Source organism: Mus caroli, unplaced genomic scaffold, assembly GCF_978045245.1.
Source record: "Mus caroli unplaced genomic scaffold, Mus_caroli_1 scaffold_5, whole genome shotgun sequence".
NCBI lineage: Eukaryota > Metazoa > Chordata > Mammalia > Rodentia > Muridae > Mus > Mus caroli.
Genome location: NW_028227260.1, coordinates 9,867,148 through 9,885,405, shown reverse-complemented (window position 1 = coordinate 9,885,405; position 18,258 = coordinate 9,867,148). Strand labels below are relative to the sequence as shown.

General features: G+C 43.4%; 1 protein-coding gene across 1 annotated transcript in view; it reads right to left on the bottom strand.

Moving 5' to 3' along the window:
• Positions 1–16,828, bottom strand: part of Nhs (NHS actin remodeling regulator) — a 322,414-nt gene extending 305,586 nt beyond the window's left edge. The window contains 1 exon segment of the mRNA XM_021153510.3: positions 15,805–16,828. Coding sequence (XP_021009169.2) covers positions 15,805–16,360 — 556 coding nt within the window. The 5' untranslated portion in view covers positions 16,361–16,828.
• Positions 16,829–18,258: the final 1,430 nt, after the last annotated feature.

Here is an 18,258-nt window from a genome sequence, read left to right as displayed (position 1 = left end):
TTATCACAAAAGCCCACTTGTAAAGACCCAGCTGTGCATCACTCAGCGACAAGGTCCCGTGGCAGCCTCTCACAACCATTTCTCAGGCTCAACTGTAGAAAAAGAAGTCCAGTGGGGCGATTTGAGAACTTCCTTGGGACTTTCTAAGTGCGCCCAACCCATACAGCCACATCTAAGGTTCCCACTACCTTTGGATCAGAAACTCAAGGTCCTGAAGGCAACTGCTCATGCTTGAAATTGGATTACAGAGGAGAAAGGACAGGGCATTATGGGAGAAGATTCAGGCAAAAAAAAAAAAAAAAAACACATGGATATCGCACCCCATACTGTATCAAAGATGTTACAAATCTACACCCCAACCTCCTTGTGGCCATCACTAAAAATACATTCGTTGAGAATGAGTGAGTGCATAATGGCAGCCAGAAAAGTTATTCTTCCAAGTGCCACACAAAAGGCGACCAGAGTTACACTAGCCAAATCAGACAAGAGAATAGCAATTTTCTTGTCCCCATTTTCTCCACATATCTATTTTACCAGAATCAGAATATATGCACTAGCTGAGGAGATACGGGAGCTAGATTTTATCAATTTTTATGTCTACTTCCTTTTCACAAGTCCCTTGATAATAATAATAATAAATCCATAAAAGTCATGCCACCAGTAAAACAAATACATTAACCCCTTCCATGTATAAAATGTGTATACCACAAGTGTTAGCACTACTCGAGGGTTAATTTATTACAGTTTCACACTCTATGAGATCAATATTATTACTGCCCCCATTTTACCAATTAGGAAATTGAAGCACACAGATTAAGTCCAAGATCATACAGCTGATAAGTGCTAATACTACAACAATCAAAGATGACCTAGAATAGGAATGCAAGCATGCAATCCTGATAAAAATCCCAGTCCCTCAAGAAACCTATACATGTGTAATTGTGTGTGTGTGTGTGTGCACCTGAGTATATATAGGAGCATCATGTGCATGCAAGAGCCCATAGAAGTAAGAGAGGGTGTCAGATCCTCTTGAGCTACAAGAAATTGTGCTGGACATCCAACCTGAATGCCTAGCTTAGAGCAGCAAACACATGCTACAGGTCCTGAAAACGAATCTGGAACCTAAACTTCACAGACTGTAAGGTTTCATTCACTGAGGCTAATCAGGACACATAGCACACAAACATACACACACACAAACACCTCTACCTCTCTCTCTCTCTCTCTCTCTCTCTCTCACACACACACAGCAACTTGGAAAGAAAAACAAGCCCATGTTGAAAAGTAAATAAAGATACTTTATATAGTTGTTTGTTTTGTTTTTAAAGTTTTGATTTCTATTAAAACTCCATTAAAACCACTGCCTTACCAGATTAATTAAGAAAACCTCAAAGTACTTCAAATTTACATTTACAGGACAATAATATAAATAACCTGCTCCCCTCATTGTTTCTCATGAAATGTCATTGTCACCTTCCACAGTATAAGCAGCTTAAGAGCTACAGGCTATAGAGCATAAAACAAAGGGTTAAATTAAAGCCACACAAGAGACAAACTTATGCAATATATTTTTCTTTATACAATTGGATTAGTTTTAATTAGCAAAAACTAAACTTTTGCCAGATGAATACTAGGTAATATCTGATACCTGATAGGCCTCCAACACTTCTCTGCTCACACCAAAGGTATTTAACTCAAATAGTCGTCTTTGGAAGCATTCCAGCTCCCCCTCTCCCCTTCTCTCTAAATCCCTTCTTAGTTTGCCACCTGCCCCCTCAACACACAAACACATTGTCACAAACTTCAAAACCCATTTTATCATGTTGGTAAAACAAAACAAAACAAAACAAAACAAAATCCCTTGATGTCATCTCAATGGGTTTTCCGTGTTATTTATTCCCACAGCCCTTCCTCCTTTCACTTAATCTCCCGACTCAAATGCTCAATAAACATGCGCCATCTTGCAAAGGGGAGGGCAGGGGGTGGACTGAAATGGCAGAATTCAGGTGCCAAATTAAAAGTAGAAATACAGCTTTAGTTGCATTACTAAAATATAAATACAGGCTCGATGAACAGAGTCCACATGCAGACTGGAGAGAAAGGTAAATATTGAGACCAGATTCTTGTGAACAGTATGTCTCAGTGGCTGTCATCTGCTCTCATAGTGACTTGCTCTTCTCTCTCAGACATCTGGCATCATCATCACCATCATCATCATCATCAACAACAACAACAACAACAAAGAGTAGCTGAACTCTAGAATAAATTCAAATGTGTTTACACAGAGTCATCAGATTCTAAACACATTTTCTCACCCTCCATAAGAGTCGTGAACATGGGAATAAGCTTAAAGTGCAGTTACAAAACAATAACTTTTTTGCAACTTAAAAATTGCATCAAAGGCAAGAGATCTTTGTAATGTCTTCTGAAGTGTTTTTTTGGCTTTATCTTTAAAACAATCCCAGTTCTAAGTTAATCCTTAGGCCTCCAAAGCCAGGTTCTTATCTTTGTGTAAGTAAGCCCTGCTTCCCCATACAATCCAGCAGCAAGATATCATAAAAAGTTTCAGACCAAAAGCAAGGGAAGACCACTGCTGCTTTTTATCTTGGAAGTCTGAACCTTCTTGAAACCACAGAAGATTCTATGGAGTCATTTTTTTTTCACCTGTGGCCAAATTCACATGGCAGCCCCAGTTAGAAGTATATGCCAGGCCAGCCAACTTCCAGCCCTGCCTTTCTATATCGTAGAAATATTAAGAATCTGTAGTGAGGAGAATGATCTCTATCTAATTGTGATACAAAAGTAGACTTATTAATAGCTGTTAAAAGTCATCATGACACACTTGAGATAAGTACATATTACTGCTTATAACTTATACCAAGTGGTCTCGCCCTAGACAAATAACTATAGACAATTAATGACAATTTGGAGGAGGATTAGCCTCTCCCATGGATAAGCCACCATATTGGCTGTCCAGTGCAGAATGGTCGGTCAGTCTTGAAACCATAAGAACATAAACAACAAAAACAGACTCAGCAGGGCATATGTGCATATATATATATATATACACACACACATATATATACATACAAACATATATAACAATAATAATCATAGACAAAGACTATCAACATGGGAGTGGAAGTCATGGAAGGGGTTTGAGAAAGTGTAGTTTGGAGGGGCTGAAGGAAGGAAAAGGAGGGGTGGAAGTAATGGAATTTAATTTCAGTGAAAAGCATGTTTTAAAGGAAGTATTAATAAAAACAATTCCTTTTTCAAGACAACAAGAGCAGGGAGTGTTTTGGTGAGAGCACTGAAAAGTGTTTGCAGCCAGCCACCGTAGAGCTGCTGACACTTTTGCTCTTCCCAGGATTACTGCTGTCACCCACCTATTTGGTGTCCTTGCTGCTACTCTCCCTGTCTTTAACCCACATGATTCTTTTCAAGTCTAAGTTAGTCACATTGCTCCTGCCTTAAAAGGCTTATGAACAAACAAACAAACAAACAAACAAACAAAGACATATCTGTCAGACTCTATGCCAGACCAGTCTCCTCTTACTCCCCTCCTTATCTCTTCTATATGCACCACTAGGACCTCCTTGCCTCCCTGTCATCACTGGCTCAGGCATGACATGTGTTTACTTCAGGGCCTCTGTGCATGCTATGGTTTTCCTCTGCCAACAGACTCTTTCTCCATCAATGCGCATGATTAACCTCTGTACCTCCTTCCAATATTTGTCCAGATGAGGCTTCTTCAGTGAGGTCCACCAGAATTCCCTACTGAACATGACTGATCATCCTAGCCCCACACAGTTGACCATCCTCCTTCGACACCCCCTGAAAGGCTTTGGAATTCCCTCACATACACTGCTCTTTTGTGTTTATCTCTTTCCTTTGGAACACAGGCTTGCTTATAGCTTTTTTGTTGTTGTTGTTGTTGTTGTTGCTGTTTGCTTGCTTATCAGACATAAGTGTCTAAAATAGCATCTGATGTATACTAAATGAATGAAGCTGGATGATAAGATAATCACGCTTTTTAGTATTATACAAATTACAAAAAAATGGCCATTAAAAATGTAAATGTTACCTGGTCAAACTGAGAATCAGAATCACTTGATCAGACAGTGACATCCTTCTCCTGATCTTGTATTTCACAAATTCAGACAAAGGCTTTCACCTACTTGGGAAGAGCAATATACACCTTCTACTCTGTCTGATACAGTTTTAAGTATTAACAAAAGAGCTGATACATCAGGCACAGTTCTCAATACCCAATTTAACATCTCTCAATAACATGCTGCAGTCAGTACTATTATCTCCACTCCATAGCAGATGGAAAGTCTACCTTCTACTCTACTACACTGAGACAGTGGAGACAGTATCAGAACCTACATAGTCCAACTACAGAATTCGTCCATACTCCTCATCACAGACATTCCCACTTTCCTGGCTCACCAGACACTCACCAACCTCCCTCAAACTGAGCTTAAGGACACTCCAAAGGTCCTGAAGTCTTACTATTGTCTTAGGGAACAAAGAACAGGGACATAAGATCCTCATCAAGTGCCCTCAATAAAGGAAGAGACCAAATTGCAATGCTTTGTTTTTACAAACAAGGTGCTCTTGAGCCTGAGAAATGAGCTGCAGTTCCCCAAGAGTCCCCTTGCAATCTTACAATGCTGTCATTTCCTAGCCAAGACGACAAATCTGGTTTGTCAAAACAAAGTATTTATTTATTATACACAAAAATGAAAATGGCCCTTCTGATTGCTATTAATAAGTCCAATTTCAGCCATATTAACCTTATTTCCTTTTTGAATAGGGCTATTAGACCAAGAGATCAAAAGAATGCTACAGACATATGGTATTTTGATTTCAGCAAACCATTTGACAATCTCTCATAATGATAGATCTCATAGGCAGGGTGGAGAAATGTGGTTAGAATAAAAAAGGGGGGTACGTTTGTGGCTTCTGCAACAATGGGACCCAAGGAATGTTGATTAATAGATGTCAACTTAGAAGGACATTGCTAGTACTGCCTGCCAGTGAGCTCTGGTCTTGAGTCCATCTGAGCAATAATTTTATCAGAGATGTGGGTGATGTCATAGAATCATGTTTATAGTGTCTACAAAGAATAAAATGCTGTGGGCAGTAGCTGACACATTGAATCAAGATATTAAACCATCACCACTGATTGGAAATGAAAGAGCAAAGCAAGCAAGATTGAATTTAACAAAGACAACAGAACAGTCTCACAAAATTTAAGTTCAAAATATCAACTATATATAGAACCAAGGAAATCTCAAGTTTAAAATCTACCACCATAAAGAAGGAAATTTAGTGGGGCATAATAGCAATAATTAATCAACAGCACCAAGTGATGGTGAAAATAAAGGCCATCTTAGTCCTAATATGACAGTCATAGAAATAGAAGAAATGAGTTTCTTCACATTTTGTGCCTGTGACAGATGACAACCAGGAAAATGGAACTAGAAAACTTCACTGGGAGATCCAACTAAGTCACCTGAAATGAAGAACATTTAGGATAAACCACAGCAATAAACCTCCTGCTACTTCAAGAGACCGGAAAAGAGATTACAAGTAGATGCTACACAACTTCAGTACCAGAACTAGAACAAAAGGCTCTCATTACAAAAAAAAAATGTGATAACAGTATAGATAAGGACCTTATGAGCATGAGAAGCATTGGACAATAATAAAATCAAGAAGAGGTCAGCCACTCCCTAATGCCAGAGGTCTTACCATTTGGGACATCTTTAAGAGTCCTACTGAGGATGGGAAGTTGATTTTTCTCCCAAATGTAAAATCCCCAAATTCTATGACTCTTATTAAATTAACACTAACTCTGTGTGTGTGTGTGTGTGTGTGTGTGTGTGTGTGTGTGTGTGTGTGTGTGTACATGTGTGTGACAGAGACAGAGAGAGAGAAGAGAGGAGAGAGGAAAGGAGAGAGAGAGAGAGAGAGAGAGAGAGAGAGAGAGAGAGAGAGAGAGAGAGAGAGAGAGAGAGAGAGAGAGACCAAGCTGGCTTCAAAGTCAAATCTTCCAGCCTCAGCCTCCTGAAAGCTGGATTATAGACATGTTCCGCCATGTCTGGCAAGTTGTTTACTCTTGGCTTATCTCTCTTTGAAGACCTTAAACACTTAACAATTAAGTAATTTTTCAGAATTTAGGTGCCCACATCCACAGATAATTTGCTTAGTAAACTTAAACCTCCTCATTCTCATTAATGGCTGAGAAATGAACATTAAAGGAGAGACAGAAACTGACCGTGTCTGTTTAGTTGTTCATAAAGATGAGCTACACAGGGTCTCTGCTCTCTGGATTTATAGTCCAGTGGAGTAATAATTGAAATATTGTTTCAATAAATTTCAAACCTAGAATGAAGTTATTACATTCAAAACTCATGTCAACTTCATTAATTTTATTTTGATATAGTTCATAAAGAATTACTGATGCAAAATCATGTTCAATAAGTTTTCTAATTGTTGCTTTGTGCTAGTCACACCCTTGCTATAATAAGTAGAATGGTACACAAAACGTCCAGTTCCATGATTTTGTGTGTGTTTATCATGTGCATGTGCATGTTTATTTGTGTGGGTACCAAGGGGAGTGTGTGTGTGTGTGTGTGTGTGTGTGAACACAAGTATAAGCATGTATGTGGAGGCCAGAAGTCAAGCTCAGGCATGGTTCTTCAAGAGGCATCTACTTGTTTTATTCTATTGAGATAGTTTCTCTCATAGGCCTGAAACTCAAATAATAAGCTAGGCTGGTCGGCTCTAGTCTCTAACTTCCCAATGCTAAACTCAAAATCATATGCCACCATACCCAGCCTTTTATATAGGTTCTAGGGATTGAACTCAGGTCCTCTGGCTTGCATAGTCTCAGTAGGTAGACCTACTGAGATCTCTTTCCAGGCTTGCCCCATGATTTTTTTTAATGGAATAAGAGGAAATGAAAGCAAAATTAAGAAGCAAACCAAAATTCTAACTCTTGTTTAAAATTCTCACTGATTCTAGACCTCCAAAGGGTCAGTCCTCATGACTGATGGGATAATGGAAGACAACAGAGTGACTTCATATGTCACCAAGGGTTAAGGTAAATTAAAAGCTGTAAGATTGAAGACATTTTAGACAGCCTGCATGGATGTTTCACTTCTGTAATGACATACTCAGAAAAGACCTCTTCAATTTTTTCTACATATCAGTCCATCAGAATCCCAAATGTTTCCTAAATAAAATAGTTCAGCAATTTTGATTTGAAAACTGAGCCCTGGGTCTGGTATGCTGGTACACACCTGTCAAGTTCATTTTCCTTTGATTCATAGAAAATTTGAAACCAAACTAAACTACATAAAACTCTATCTCAGAGTGGGGCAGTGGTGGCTCATGCCTTTAATCCCAGTACTTGGGAGGCAAAGGCAGGCAGATTTCTGAGTTTGAGGCCAGCCTGGTCTACAGAGTGAGTTCCAGGACAGCCATGGCTACATAGAGAAACCCTGTCTGGAAAAACCAATAAATAAATAAATAAATAAATAAATAAATAAATAAATAAACCTCTATCTCAATAACAAACAATACAAGATACAGGTATGGTGGCACACATCTTTAATCCCAGCACAGGATATAAAGACAGGCAGATTCTGAGTTCAAGGCCAGCCTTGTCTACTTAGTGAATTAATTCTAGAACAGCCAAGGCTATGTAGAGAGACATTGTCTCAAAAGCAAACAAAAATGCCCAACCCAGTACAATGAAAAAAGTCTGGAGAAAATGTGTTGTTATGATGTTAGTGGTTATTAGGAAATTACAACCATGAATTTTTAACCTTTGAGAAATTGTTTTCTTCTCCCTCATTCTGTGACAGGTTTAAAAGCAGCTTTGAATGAAACAGTTTGGAACCTTTATTGCCTCAGAGAAACTTATTTGGCAGAGACAGGAAGAAAGGAAACTTAACCATAGCTACAAAAACATCCAAGAAGACATAGAGGATTGTAATGAGCTGTAGGTAGAATAGATAGAATGAGGAGAAAAGCAGTATCTTCCAAACGCATAAAAAACTCATGATTAGTGCTACCACACCAACTTCAAATAATTCCTCCCCAAGTGTACTAACTTCTGTAGCCCTTTCGGGATTTAGTAGTTCCATATCTTCTCTGGCTTAAACCACACTTCTTAAATAAGGAGTCTGGATACCCTAGAACAGTGGTTCTCAACCTTCCTAATGCTGAGACCCTTTAATACAGCCCCTGATGTTGTGGTAGCTCCTAACCATATATTTTTTTTTTGCTACTTTGTAACTGTAATTTTGCTACTGTTATGATTCTTAATGTACAGATTTGATATTCAGGCTATCTGATATGTGACCCTCAAAGGGGTCTTGAGCTCCAGGTTTAGAACCACGGTCCTAGGAGCGTCACTGGCCTATTCCACGTGGCCATGACCAACATATTCAGAGGCTGGCTGGTTGAGGAACCATTGGGATATGCTTTGTCCATAGTGACTTGAGTTTCTTCTCTGCCCCTTCTCACCACCAAAGCACTGCAGAACTCCCATTCCAAGAGCTTCCAACTGTGGTACAGTCACTAGTACTAGCAGCTATTTCCAGACCCACTGCAGACCATTCTATCAAAGGCCAGGGGTGTATCTAATCTATAATTCTGTAGAAAATATTTCAAGAAAAGGGATGAAAATGCACCACCTCTACCCCAGCCCTAGAGTTTTCCCTCATCACTTAAAGATCCAACAGACTTAGCCTAGGATGATGCACAGTGATACATGGGTGGGGCCTTGAGTTCAGTCTCTAGCATTACAAAGGAAAAAGGATCCAGCCGATTGGCCTGGTCTCAGCTGCCTGAGATACTTCTCAACCAAGTAGTTTTAATTGAAGATAAGGAAGTGAGAAAGTGAAAAAGTGGGGAGAAAGAGCAGCGGATACAGGCTGTGTCATCATCATCTACAGCATAACTAAGGGTAAGTATTGCTCAGTTTTACTGGTGGACACTGTGGAATGTGCTGGAGGCTTCTCCCATTCACACAGCAAGGAAGCTAGAGCTGGAGACTGATTGATTGACTGATTGATTGTGCTGCCCTGGGGACATTAACTGGATGGCCCTTCTGGCTTTCTTTCCCTATATGGAAGGGAAAACCTGTTCTACTTGCTAAGCCCCCCCCCCAAAAAAAAAAAGTCTCAGGCAGAGTGTGCAGTAAGAAGCCTTTAGTAGGAGAGGTCTGGAAATTAAATAAGATAATGCATGCAGAGTGCTTAGAGCAGAGGCTGAAGAATAGCAAGACTCAGAACTGATAGCTAAAAAATAAAGTGAGAGCCAGTGAGATGATAGCTTAGAAGGTAAAGGTGCTTGCTGCCAAGCCTGAGTCTCATGCAAGTATCTCACATGGTGGAAGAAGAGGGGTGCTTCACGTGTATTCTAAGGCATCCATGCACACATGGACACACACAAATAAATGGTAAGTTTAGGATAATAACTATGCATCTATGTGCAGGAAATAATCCTGTCTCCTGCCTCACACCATTTAGAAAAATATATTCCAAGCCAGGTGTGGTGTCACACGCCTTTAATCCCAGCACTCCGGAGGTAGAAGCAGGGAGAACTCTCTGTGAGTTCAAGGCCAGCCTATTCTACATAGCAAGTTCCAGTACAGCAAGGACTACCTATAGAGAGAGACCCTGTATCAAAAACCAAAACCAAACAAACAAACAAACAAACAACAAAAACAAAACCATACCGTATGAATAATAAATCTAAACTGCAAAAGCAAAATAAACTTTAGAACTCAGGAGATCTCTTCATGGTCCAAGGGTCAATGAAGAATTTGTTTAAGAATAAACAAAAGAGAAACAAGGAACTTGCTACAAAGAAAATAATCTTGATAAGCTGGACAAAAAAAAAACAAAACAAAAAACGCATAAACGTCTGCTCATCAAATTATAACACTAAGAACATCAAAATGCAAACCCCTGGAAGAGATGACATTTTGCAATACCTAGAAATGACCAATGACTCGTTCACAAAATATATTTAAATATATTCAAAAAAATAAGGAAGACTTTATTTAAAGTGGAGTAAAAGGATAATAGGAGTGGAGAGTGAGAAAAGGCCTTGAACTAGTAATTCAGAAAAAGGGATGCCCAAATGGGATTTTAAACACACGCAAAGAAGCTATTCAAAATCCAGCTAAGAATTACTATGCAGTTTTATCACACTTATTGTCAGTGCAGCTTTTATTTAAAAAAAAAAAATCAATGCTCGTGAAGATGCAGAGCAACTGAAACTCCTGAGAGTGTAAAGTGATATAACCAGCTAGAAAACTGTCCGGTGGTATATATTAAAAGGCAAACGTGCCCCCCTTGAACCAGCAATTCCACTTTGTGATGCATACCAACCAGTGGGGTATAAATATGTTCCCTGAAAGGCATGTAAAGTGCCTGAAGAAGTAATTCAGTTGGTAGAATGCTTGCCTAGCAGGAACTAAACCCTGGGATTGATCCCAGGTATTGCATAAAGCCAGGTGTGGTAGCTTTAATCCCAGCTGCAGAGGTGGAGTGGGAAAAGGATCAGGAAATTCAAGTCATCCTTAGCTGCACAGAGAGTTCCAGGCTAGCCTAGGATACATGATCCCTTGTTTCAAAAACTAAAAATACAGAAGGCATATCGAAAAAAAAAAAAAACATTCATGATGATAGTGTTAGAATAGAAGCAAAGATCCCTCATCAGGAGAATAGATTATCAAATTATGGTAGATATCCACAATTTCACTCAGTGATAACAGTGAGCAACTATTATGTATTATGCATGCAAACAACATGGAAGACCTTTAGCAGTGGAATGTGGAATAAATAATGTAGACACTAAAAACTGTAGATATATACAGTTACATAGAGTGCTCTGGCAAGGTAAATAGTGTCTGAGAGACAGCACAACAATGCTTTTGTCTCTCCATCTGAGTATTTTTTCCTTGAGTTATCTATTTTGTGAAAATTCACCAACATGAACAATTTAGAAGCTGCCTACTACCTCTTTTTAAACACAGGAATGTCAGGCATCAATGCAAATTTTACTTTAAAACTCACTTACTAAATGAAATTAGCAATATCCAATAGGCCAACAACAAGAAATGTCTAAGGCTGAAACAGCTTGGCATTGAGTCCCATGAAGTAATTCCAAAGCCTCAGGTGTTAGTGACTGAAAAGCTGGACTTGCTTCAAGTTTAGGACCATAAATCTCCGCAGGCTCTCCACACAGCCAGCTAATCCCACTACACTTCCTTACTGCATCCACGTTCCCCTGAGACAGCTTATTAACACCTTACCTCCTCTCCTCAGGTTGCCAACACCCTCTCAGCTGATGATCTCACCACTTACTTCATAGAGAAAATAGATATCTTTTTTTTTTTAATGGCAAGGGGAAACACCCGGCTCCGCCTCCACCTCTGTTAGTCCACCAGCTCACCTGCCTCTCTGCCCGGATCTGTCACTTTCCCTTCAGATGGTGTTTTTAATCTTACCCCATCTCTGCTTCTCAGACTTCATAACTGTTCAGATCTCTTTCCCAGCACCGATTTCCTTCTCTCCTTGGAAACCAAGCATGCACAACATGCTGGTACCTTTGAAGACATTTTCCTTCCATACTGCACTGTCACAGATCCTCTGCTCCAGTTCTCTATTTCCCTTCAAAACAAAACTCCTTACAAGAATCATCAGTCACTGCCATTTCCTCTTCTACCCATCCTGTTCTATCCCTACCCCTTCTTGTACACGTGTTAAGCTTGTACTTTGCCCCGCCACCCCGCATACACACACTGTTGTAATACCTTCTTCTTGCTTCCACCATATCACCCTGGCCTGATTTTTAGTCTGTTTTTAATCCCTCAGTAATGGCATCAAACCCAGTGCTTTGCACATGCTAAACATGCGCCCTACCACTGACTTATAGCACTTAGTGATGTTTTGTTTGTTTTTGGAAGCAGAATCTCTGTGTGTTTCTGTCTCTCTCTGTCTCTATCTCTGTCTCTCTGTCTCTCCTCTCTATCTCTGTCTATCTCTGTCTCTGTCTCTCTGTCTCTCTCTCTCTCTGTCTCTCTGTATGTGTGTGTGTGTGTGTGTGTGTGTTTAGTGTAGTGTAGTCCTTACTCAAGGTTTCCTGCCTCTGCTTCCTAAGGGCTGCAATTTACACTAACAGTGAACCTCCACATCTTCTAGACTAATTATTCGTTTTAATTCTTCCTCTTTTCCTATGAAACTCAAAGTTGGGCTCCCCCGGGCTCTATACTATTTTCCTCCCTTCTGTGAAATTCAAGCCTACCTAACAACTAGTACCTTCCTGCAACTACCACTCTCCTTTTCCCTAGTGTCTCCATTGTTCCTAGTCCCGCGGCTTCGCATGCCTTCTTTATCTTCCTGTCTCACATCTTCATCTTTAACTTGGACCTTTCTCTTATGCTCTCAACTCACACATCTAACTCAGCACTTTCAACACTCACCAGACACCTCAAACTTAACAGGCCTCAAATAGAAAACTATGGATCACATTCCCTTTGGAATAAAATGTCCACTGTCCCAGTAGCCTTCTGTTTCTGTAAATGTCATCAACTTCAATGACTTATCTAAGCAAAGGAAACTACAAGTGGGACATCTAAATGACTTTTTCTCATACCCTGTACCTAATGTACTTAGTAAGTCCCATCAGTTATATTTCCAATATGAATTTAGATCTGACTGTTCCTTTGTTTCTCCTCCTCAAGATTAGTTGCACTATCTAACGGCCTTACCAGCCCAAACTTGCCTCAAAAGTGACTTCGGTGAAGTGTATATCAGATTAGGCCATTCACCTAAATGTCCCCTACCATGAGTCAGGACAACAGGAAGCAGCTCTCTTAGGAGAGAGCAGGAAGAGTGTGAGGCATGGTGATCTGGGTAGGAAACCTAAGTGCACAGACAACCAAGGGGAGGAAGTCTTCTCCCTTCGAAACTACTCCCAGGCTGGAACAATCTTAAAGGGAGATTCATAATGTAGTTGATAACAGTTGGGTCTAATCAGCCCTTCTGCGCTCTCAAGAGAACCCCTGCAGACACGCATGTGTACGCCACAGACTTCTCCTATCTCTGTGACTCCCAGGTGCATGCTAAAATTGTAGACAGGGCTGACTCTAGAAGGCAGATAAGTCTTGCTCCGGTGCTCCTTTCCACCTATCAAGGGAGAATCAGTACAGAGATTCCAATCTCTTCACCCTCCCCTCCCGCAAGCGAAGCAGATCTGAGATGGTATGTCTTCAGCTAGCTTGACTCAAAAGGGTCTGCGGTAATCGCTCTCTCATGACTATCAGCCTCTATCCCTCCTGTTTGATTTTCCCACTCACTCCATGTGATTCCTGGGACCCACTCTCAAACTACTAACATGGAAATCCTTGTCTGGAGCTCTGAATTCTGGGAAAGTCAAACTAAGATGCAAAATGGTATGCCTTTACTCCTGAAGGTTATGATACCAAGCAAGGACAGTACAGTACCACCCTACATCTAAATGGATGAGAGGAGGGAGAAATCAGGGTACCGAGCATTGAGACATTTTAGTAAAAAAAGTTTTAGAGGAGGACTTGTGAGATGGTTTGGTAGGTAAAAGCATTCGAGGAGCAAGCCTAGGTGACCTGAGTTCCATTCCTGGGACCTACATAGTGTTAGGAGAGAGATGAGTCCACAAAGTTGTCTTCTGACTTCCATGTGCCCTACCCTACATCATGCACATCCACAATGATAATAATAATAATAATTAATAAAAACATTTTAGAAGAAAGTGTCTGAAACGATCTATTTTAAGACCTTTCCTGTGGCCCCATCTTTATTTATTCACATATCCATTAATAGAGTATTAATATTGAGTATTATTCATCAACTACACCAACACACAAATGATCCACCTATCTCCATCTTCCATTCATTTATACTCTGATGGTGAAAATGACTGGAAGGGGCTATTAAATTCAAGATTCGTAACCACCTACTGGAGCCTCTAATAGGAAGGGTAGTGAGGAGAATACATTCAACTTTGGCAGTGTAAACTTTGTTTAAGAAGAAGTATGCCTGTGTCAGATGTGCACGTGGAAAATGTATGCACCATTCATCTGTCTGCAGAACTTCCCTCCAGTTCTTTTGAAGTCACCACTCTCCCACTACCCCCCCCCAATAGAACTACCTAAATATCAGCGCTGCCGAAAGTGAAGGGCCTGCCCCTGTTGGGTGGTTTGGGGGGAAAATGGCAGAATTAAAGTGCTCATTTCCAGTCCCAAAAGTAAAATACGACTTGGCCTAGGGCAATCCTAATTCTTTCCAGAACTCATCCCCGGAATTGCCCTTTTAAACAACTAGTCATTAACCCAACTCCAGGTCTTTTATAGCTGCGAAAACTGATCTGGCACATCATTTATTCATTATGCTTATTATTATTGTTATTGTAGAAAAGCAGTGAATTCCTCGGGCGGGGTTCAAAGGGTTCTTCTAGGGAGGAAGGGGTAAGGGAAAGGAATGCCCAAGCCTGCAGGCCAGGCCAAAAAGCTGGGCTGAGCTGCCCAACAGAGGTACAGGGAAATCCCCCTAAGATGCTGTTGAAGCTCCTCTGGCTCACTAGGTGACCACCTCACACCAAAGCAGCTGCTGCAGCAACAGAAAAGACTTCTTATGTAAGGCAGAACCGCTGACATCACCTTCCCCATAGCATCTCAGCTGAACTAGGAGCCAAAGGACCTGCACTCTGGTCCACAAGTCATTTTCCTAAATGAGTCTGTCCCTGCCATGTTTGGGGGTGCCAGGTATGGGAGGCCATGCACCAGTGGGGGAGGACTCCATGCAGAGACTACTTCTCAGGAGGCCTACTGTGCTTCAAGAGTAAAGTCAATGTGCAGTAAAGATATCCAGACGTCTCCTAGCTCACCTTCCTTGCTCTCTCGCTGTAACCTGCCTGGCTGGACTGGCTCACACCTGAGTCTGGATTTGTGCAACAAAACACTAAGACAGAGGAAGAAGAGTTTGTGGGATGCTCAGAAGACAGATAGTCCAAAGGAGCATTCATTAAGAGCCCTAGATTACTAACCCAGGGCAGAAAAGACACCCGGGGATCCCCTTATCTTCCCCAAGGTCCAGGCATTCCTTCCAGGCCCTCACCAAGGCCTTTCCTGTTCCCAGGGTTCTCCGTAGAGCACAGTGGAGTTCATTCTAGGCAGCCAGCCAATGATGCTGGACTAGGTCACACACCTTCCAAAGGCACGAGACCCGGGCACCCGAGGCCAAGGCAAGTGTGACAAAGCACCTTGTCTCCCACAGACATCTTAAAAGGACACCCACTACTTTTAAGACCCCCCAAAAGTGCAACCCGGTAGTGGGCTCCTGGGAGCTACAGGAGTTGCACCCCCTCCTTCTTCCCAAGGACATGAAAGGCATGTCTGTCCCAGTGGTAAATGACAGACCTTCTTTCTCTACCTCCTGTCTGGCTCCCTAAATGCTCCCCACCTGCCCATTCTCAACGCCAAGGGTGTCTATGAGTTCAGAAGCCGTCCTTTTAACTTTCTGCCCTCCATGCCTGCATCGGTCAGGGGCCACCCCAGCTACTCAACCCGGAGTACTGGGGTGGATCTCAGGGCAGAAGGGAAGAAAGGCAAGAGTAAGGTGCAAGTTGCAGCAGGCTAGGCGCCTCGGGCCTGGGATTGTGGCTAGTGGAGACAGTAAGAGGGTGAGGCGCTGGAGCCTAGCACCCTAGAGGATGGACGGCGCTGGTACTCACGCACTGCCTCCTGCTTGGGGTCCAATGTGCTGAGGACGCGCTGCACGCTACCGAGCTTGCCCTGCAGCGCCCAGACACGGCGGTGAGTAAGCTGGATGTCGCTCTCGAGCTCCTGGAAGAGGCTGCACGCGTGCCGGGCCACGTCTGAGAGCTGCCGGAGGACCCTGGCCAGCGCAGCGTTGCTGACCGCGCACAGGTCTAACATGAGCAGCACAGCCTCGGCTGAAGCCTCGGACGTCTCGCCTGGGGCCGATGCTGCCTCCGAGACCCCCGCCACGCTCTCCTCCCCGGCCTCCCGCGCTTCGCTGGGTGGCTGCTGATCCTGCTCGGCCGGCGCCGGCAAAGACGGCGGCGGAGGAGGCAGTGGGAGAGGCGCAGGGGGCACACGAGGAGGCTCGTCTGGCTCCGGTGCCTCGGCCTCTTCCCGCCGGCCAGGCGGCTGCAGGGGCGGCGGCGGCTCAACGCTGCCTCCACTCGTGTCCTCATCTGGGCCGGGCGCCGGGCGCCGCTGCCGGCAAAGCCACTGCGGCTCCACGATCCGCTTGGCGAAAGGCATCCCGCGCAGCCGGGCCGCGACTTTCCCTTCTCCTCTGAGCGACCCTTGTGAGCTAGAGACCTGGCGCGCCCACCTGAGCGAGGAGAGGGCAGGAGTCCGGCAAGGAACGATCCGGGCAGTCCAGAGACGCTGAGGGCTCCTCTGCTCACCTGGCCTCCTCCTCTTGCCCACCCTCTCCTTCACAGCTTAGTCTGACCTGTCCTCCTCCGGGAGCACGGCTGTCTAGGAAAGATGACAAGCGCTGGGCACAGAAATCTCGGAGTGTGCTTGGGTCCTCCTCACTTGCTTCCAACCGGGGTCAGCCGGCTCAGCTCCATCGCTCCTGAACCCGTTGCCGCCGCCCTGGCCACTGCTGCCGCCTATATAAATGGGCGTGTGTGTATGTGTGTGTGAGTGAGTGAGTGAGTGAGTGTGTATGTGTGTGTGATCGCGTGTGTATGTGTGTGCGTGTTTGTCCGCGTGTGTGGCTAGGTGGGTGGGTGGGTGGGTGGGTGGGTGTGAGTGTGTGCGCGCGCCTCAGTTTGAAAGTACCCCGGCGCAGGCCTCTCCCCGCGCGCCCCTCGGCCGCTCCGGGGAGCGATTGCGCCTGGGATCTCTCTCTCTTTCTGGGCGGGGAGGAGATTTCGGAAAGGCGCTCTGAAAACCCGGACAGAGGAATCCGCCTCCAGCCCTGGCTCAGGAGGCGGCGCGGGGGCGGCAGGGCGGACGCCGGGCGGGGGAGGCCAGGGTGAGAGGGGCGCAGCGCCCGGTGCGGCCGCTGGGAGTCACTGGTGGCTGGACCGCGCCTGGTGCGTTCCACCGCCGGCACTTTCTCAAACCCATCTCAGAGGTTCGAATTGAGACTATGAGCGTGGTGGGGGCGGGGTGTCCTCAAGTTGAGAGTGGGGATGCTGGTAGCCAGCTAAGAGGAAGGAAAGTATTGGGGATGCTGTCGATTCGTGTTGGAGCAAGTTGTCTCATTGAATTCTAGCTCTGTCAAGTCTTTGGGTTCTTAGAGGGGAAATCTGGGCTGCTCCTTAAAGTGCCCCAGGCGCCGCGTTCACGGAGACAGCTGGGAAGGGTGACGCAGCATGGGTGCATTCCCACATGGCCAGAGTGGCCAGACGACTGTTTATACCATTTTTCTGGCATCCTGTTTTGGTCTGCCTTGAGAGCCGCCTTCTACAGAACATCATGACTGAGACCCAAATTACTAGTGAGCAACCTCCCACCCCAGAAAGTCACTTGCAAAATTCATTGCACATTAAGTGAAGTGAATCGGATTACCTCCTTGTCGCCCTACTGTGCTAATCCAACACTGGGTTTTTAAAGTTTCCCATGGGAGAGATGATGACTCACAGAAGAATGGAAAGTTTTCCCCTTGGTTAACTAAAAGGTATAATTTCTTAAAAGGCATACATTTTTCAAATGCAGTAGTGTGCAGGCTACATGGTGGCAGCCGAAAACCTAAAAAGAGTTTGGGAACTGTTAGTAAAATACAAGTTTTCATCCTTCCACAATGTGTACTGTGAAATAAATATATAACATAAATAAAATTCAAGGTCACAAGCAAATCTTGGGAATGTTGTCTTCATTTCATGCATCTAAAACTAACGTGGAAAAATATAGTTTATGGAAGCAATAAAGACCTCAAGACATGCAATGGTCTGTCCTCTGTGCTCCCTGCCTTGAAAAGGAATCCATACAAGACAGGCTTTGAATCAGCCTATACTTTGGTCACAAAGACTTCAACAGAGCCCCTCTTATTCTACCTAAAATAAATAAATAAATAACCCAAACAAAAGTCGTTTTTGGTGACTATCTCTGTTCAACAAAGAAGATCCAAGCTGGGGTTCTGGAGGTAGAGAATCATGATGATGTATGTATGGTCCTCATGAATGATTTAGTAACAAGAATGA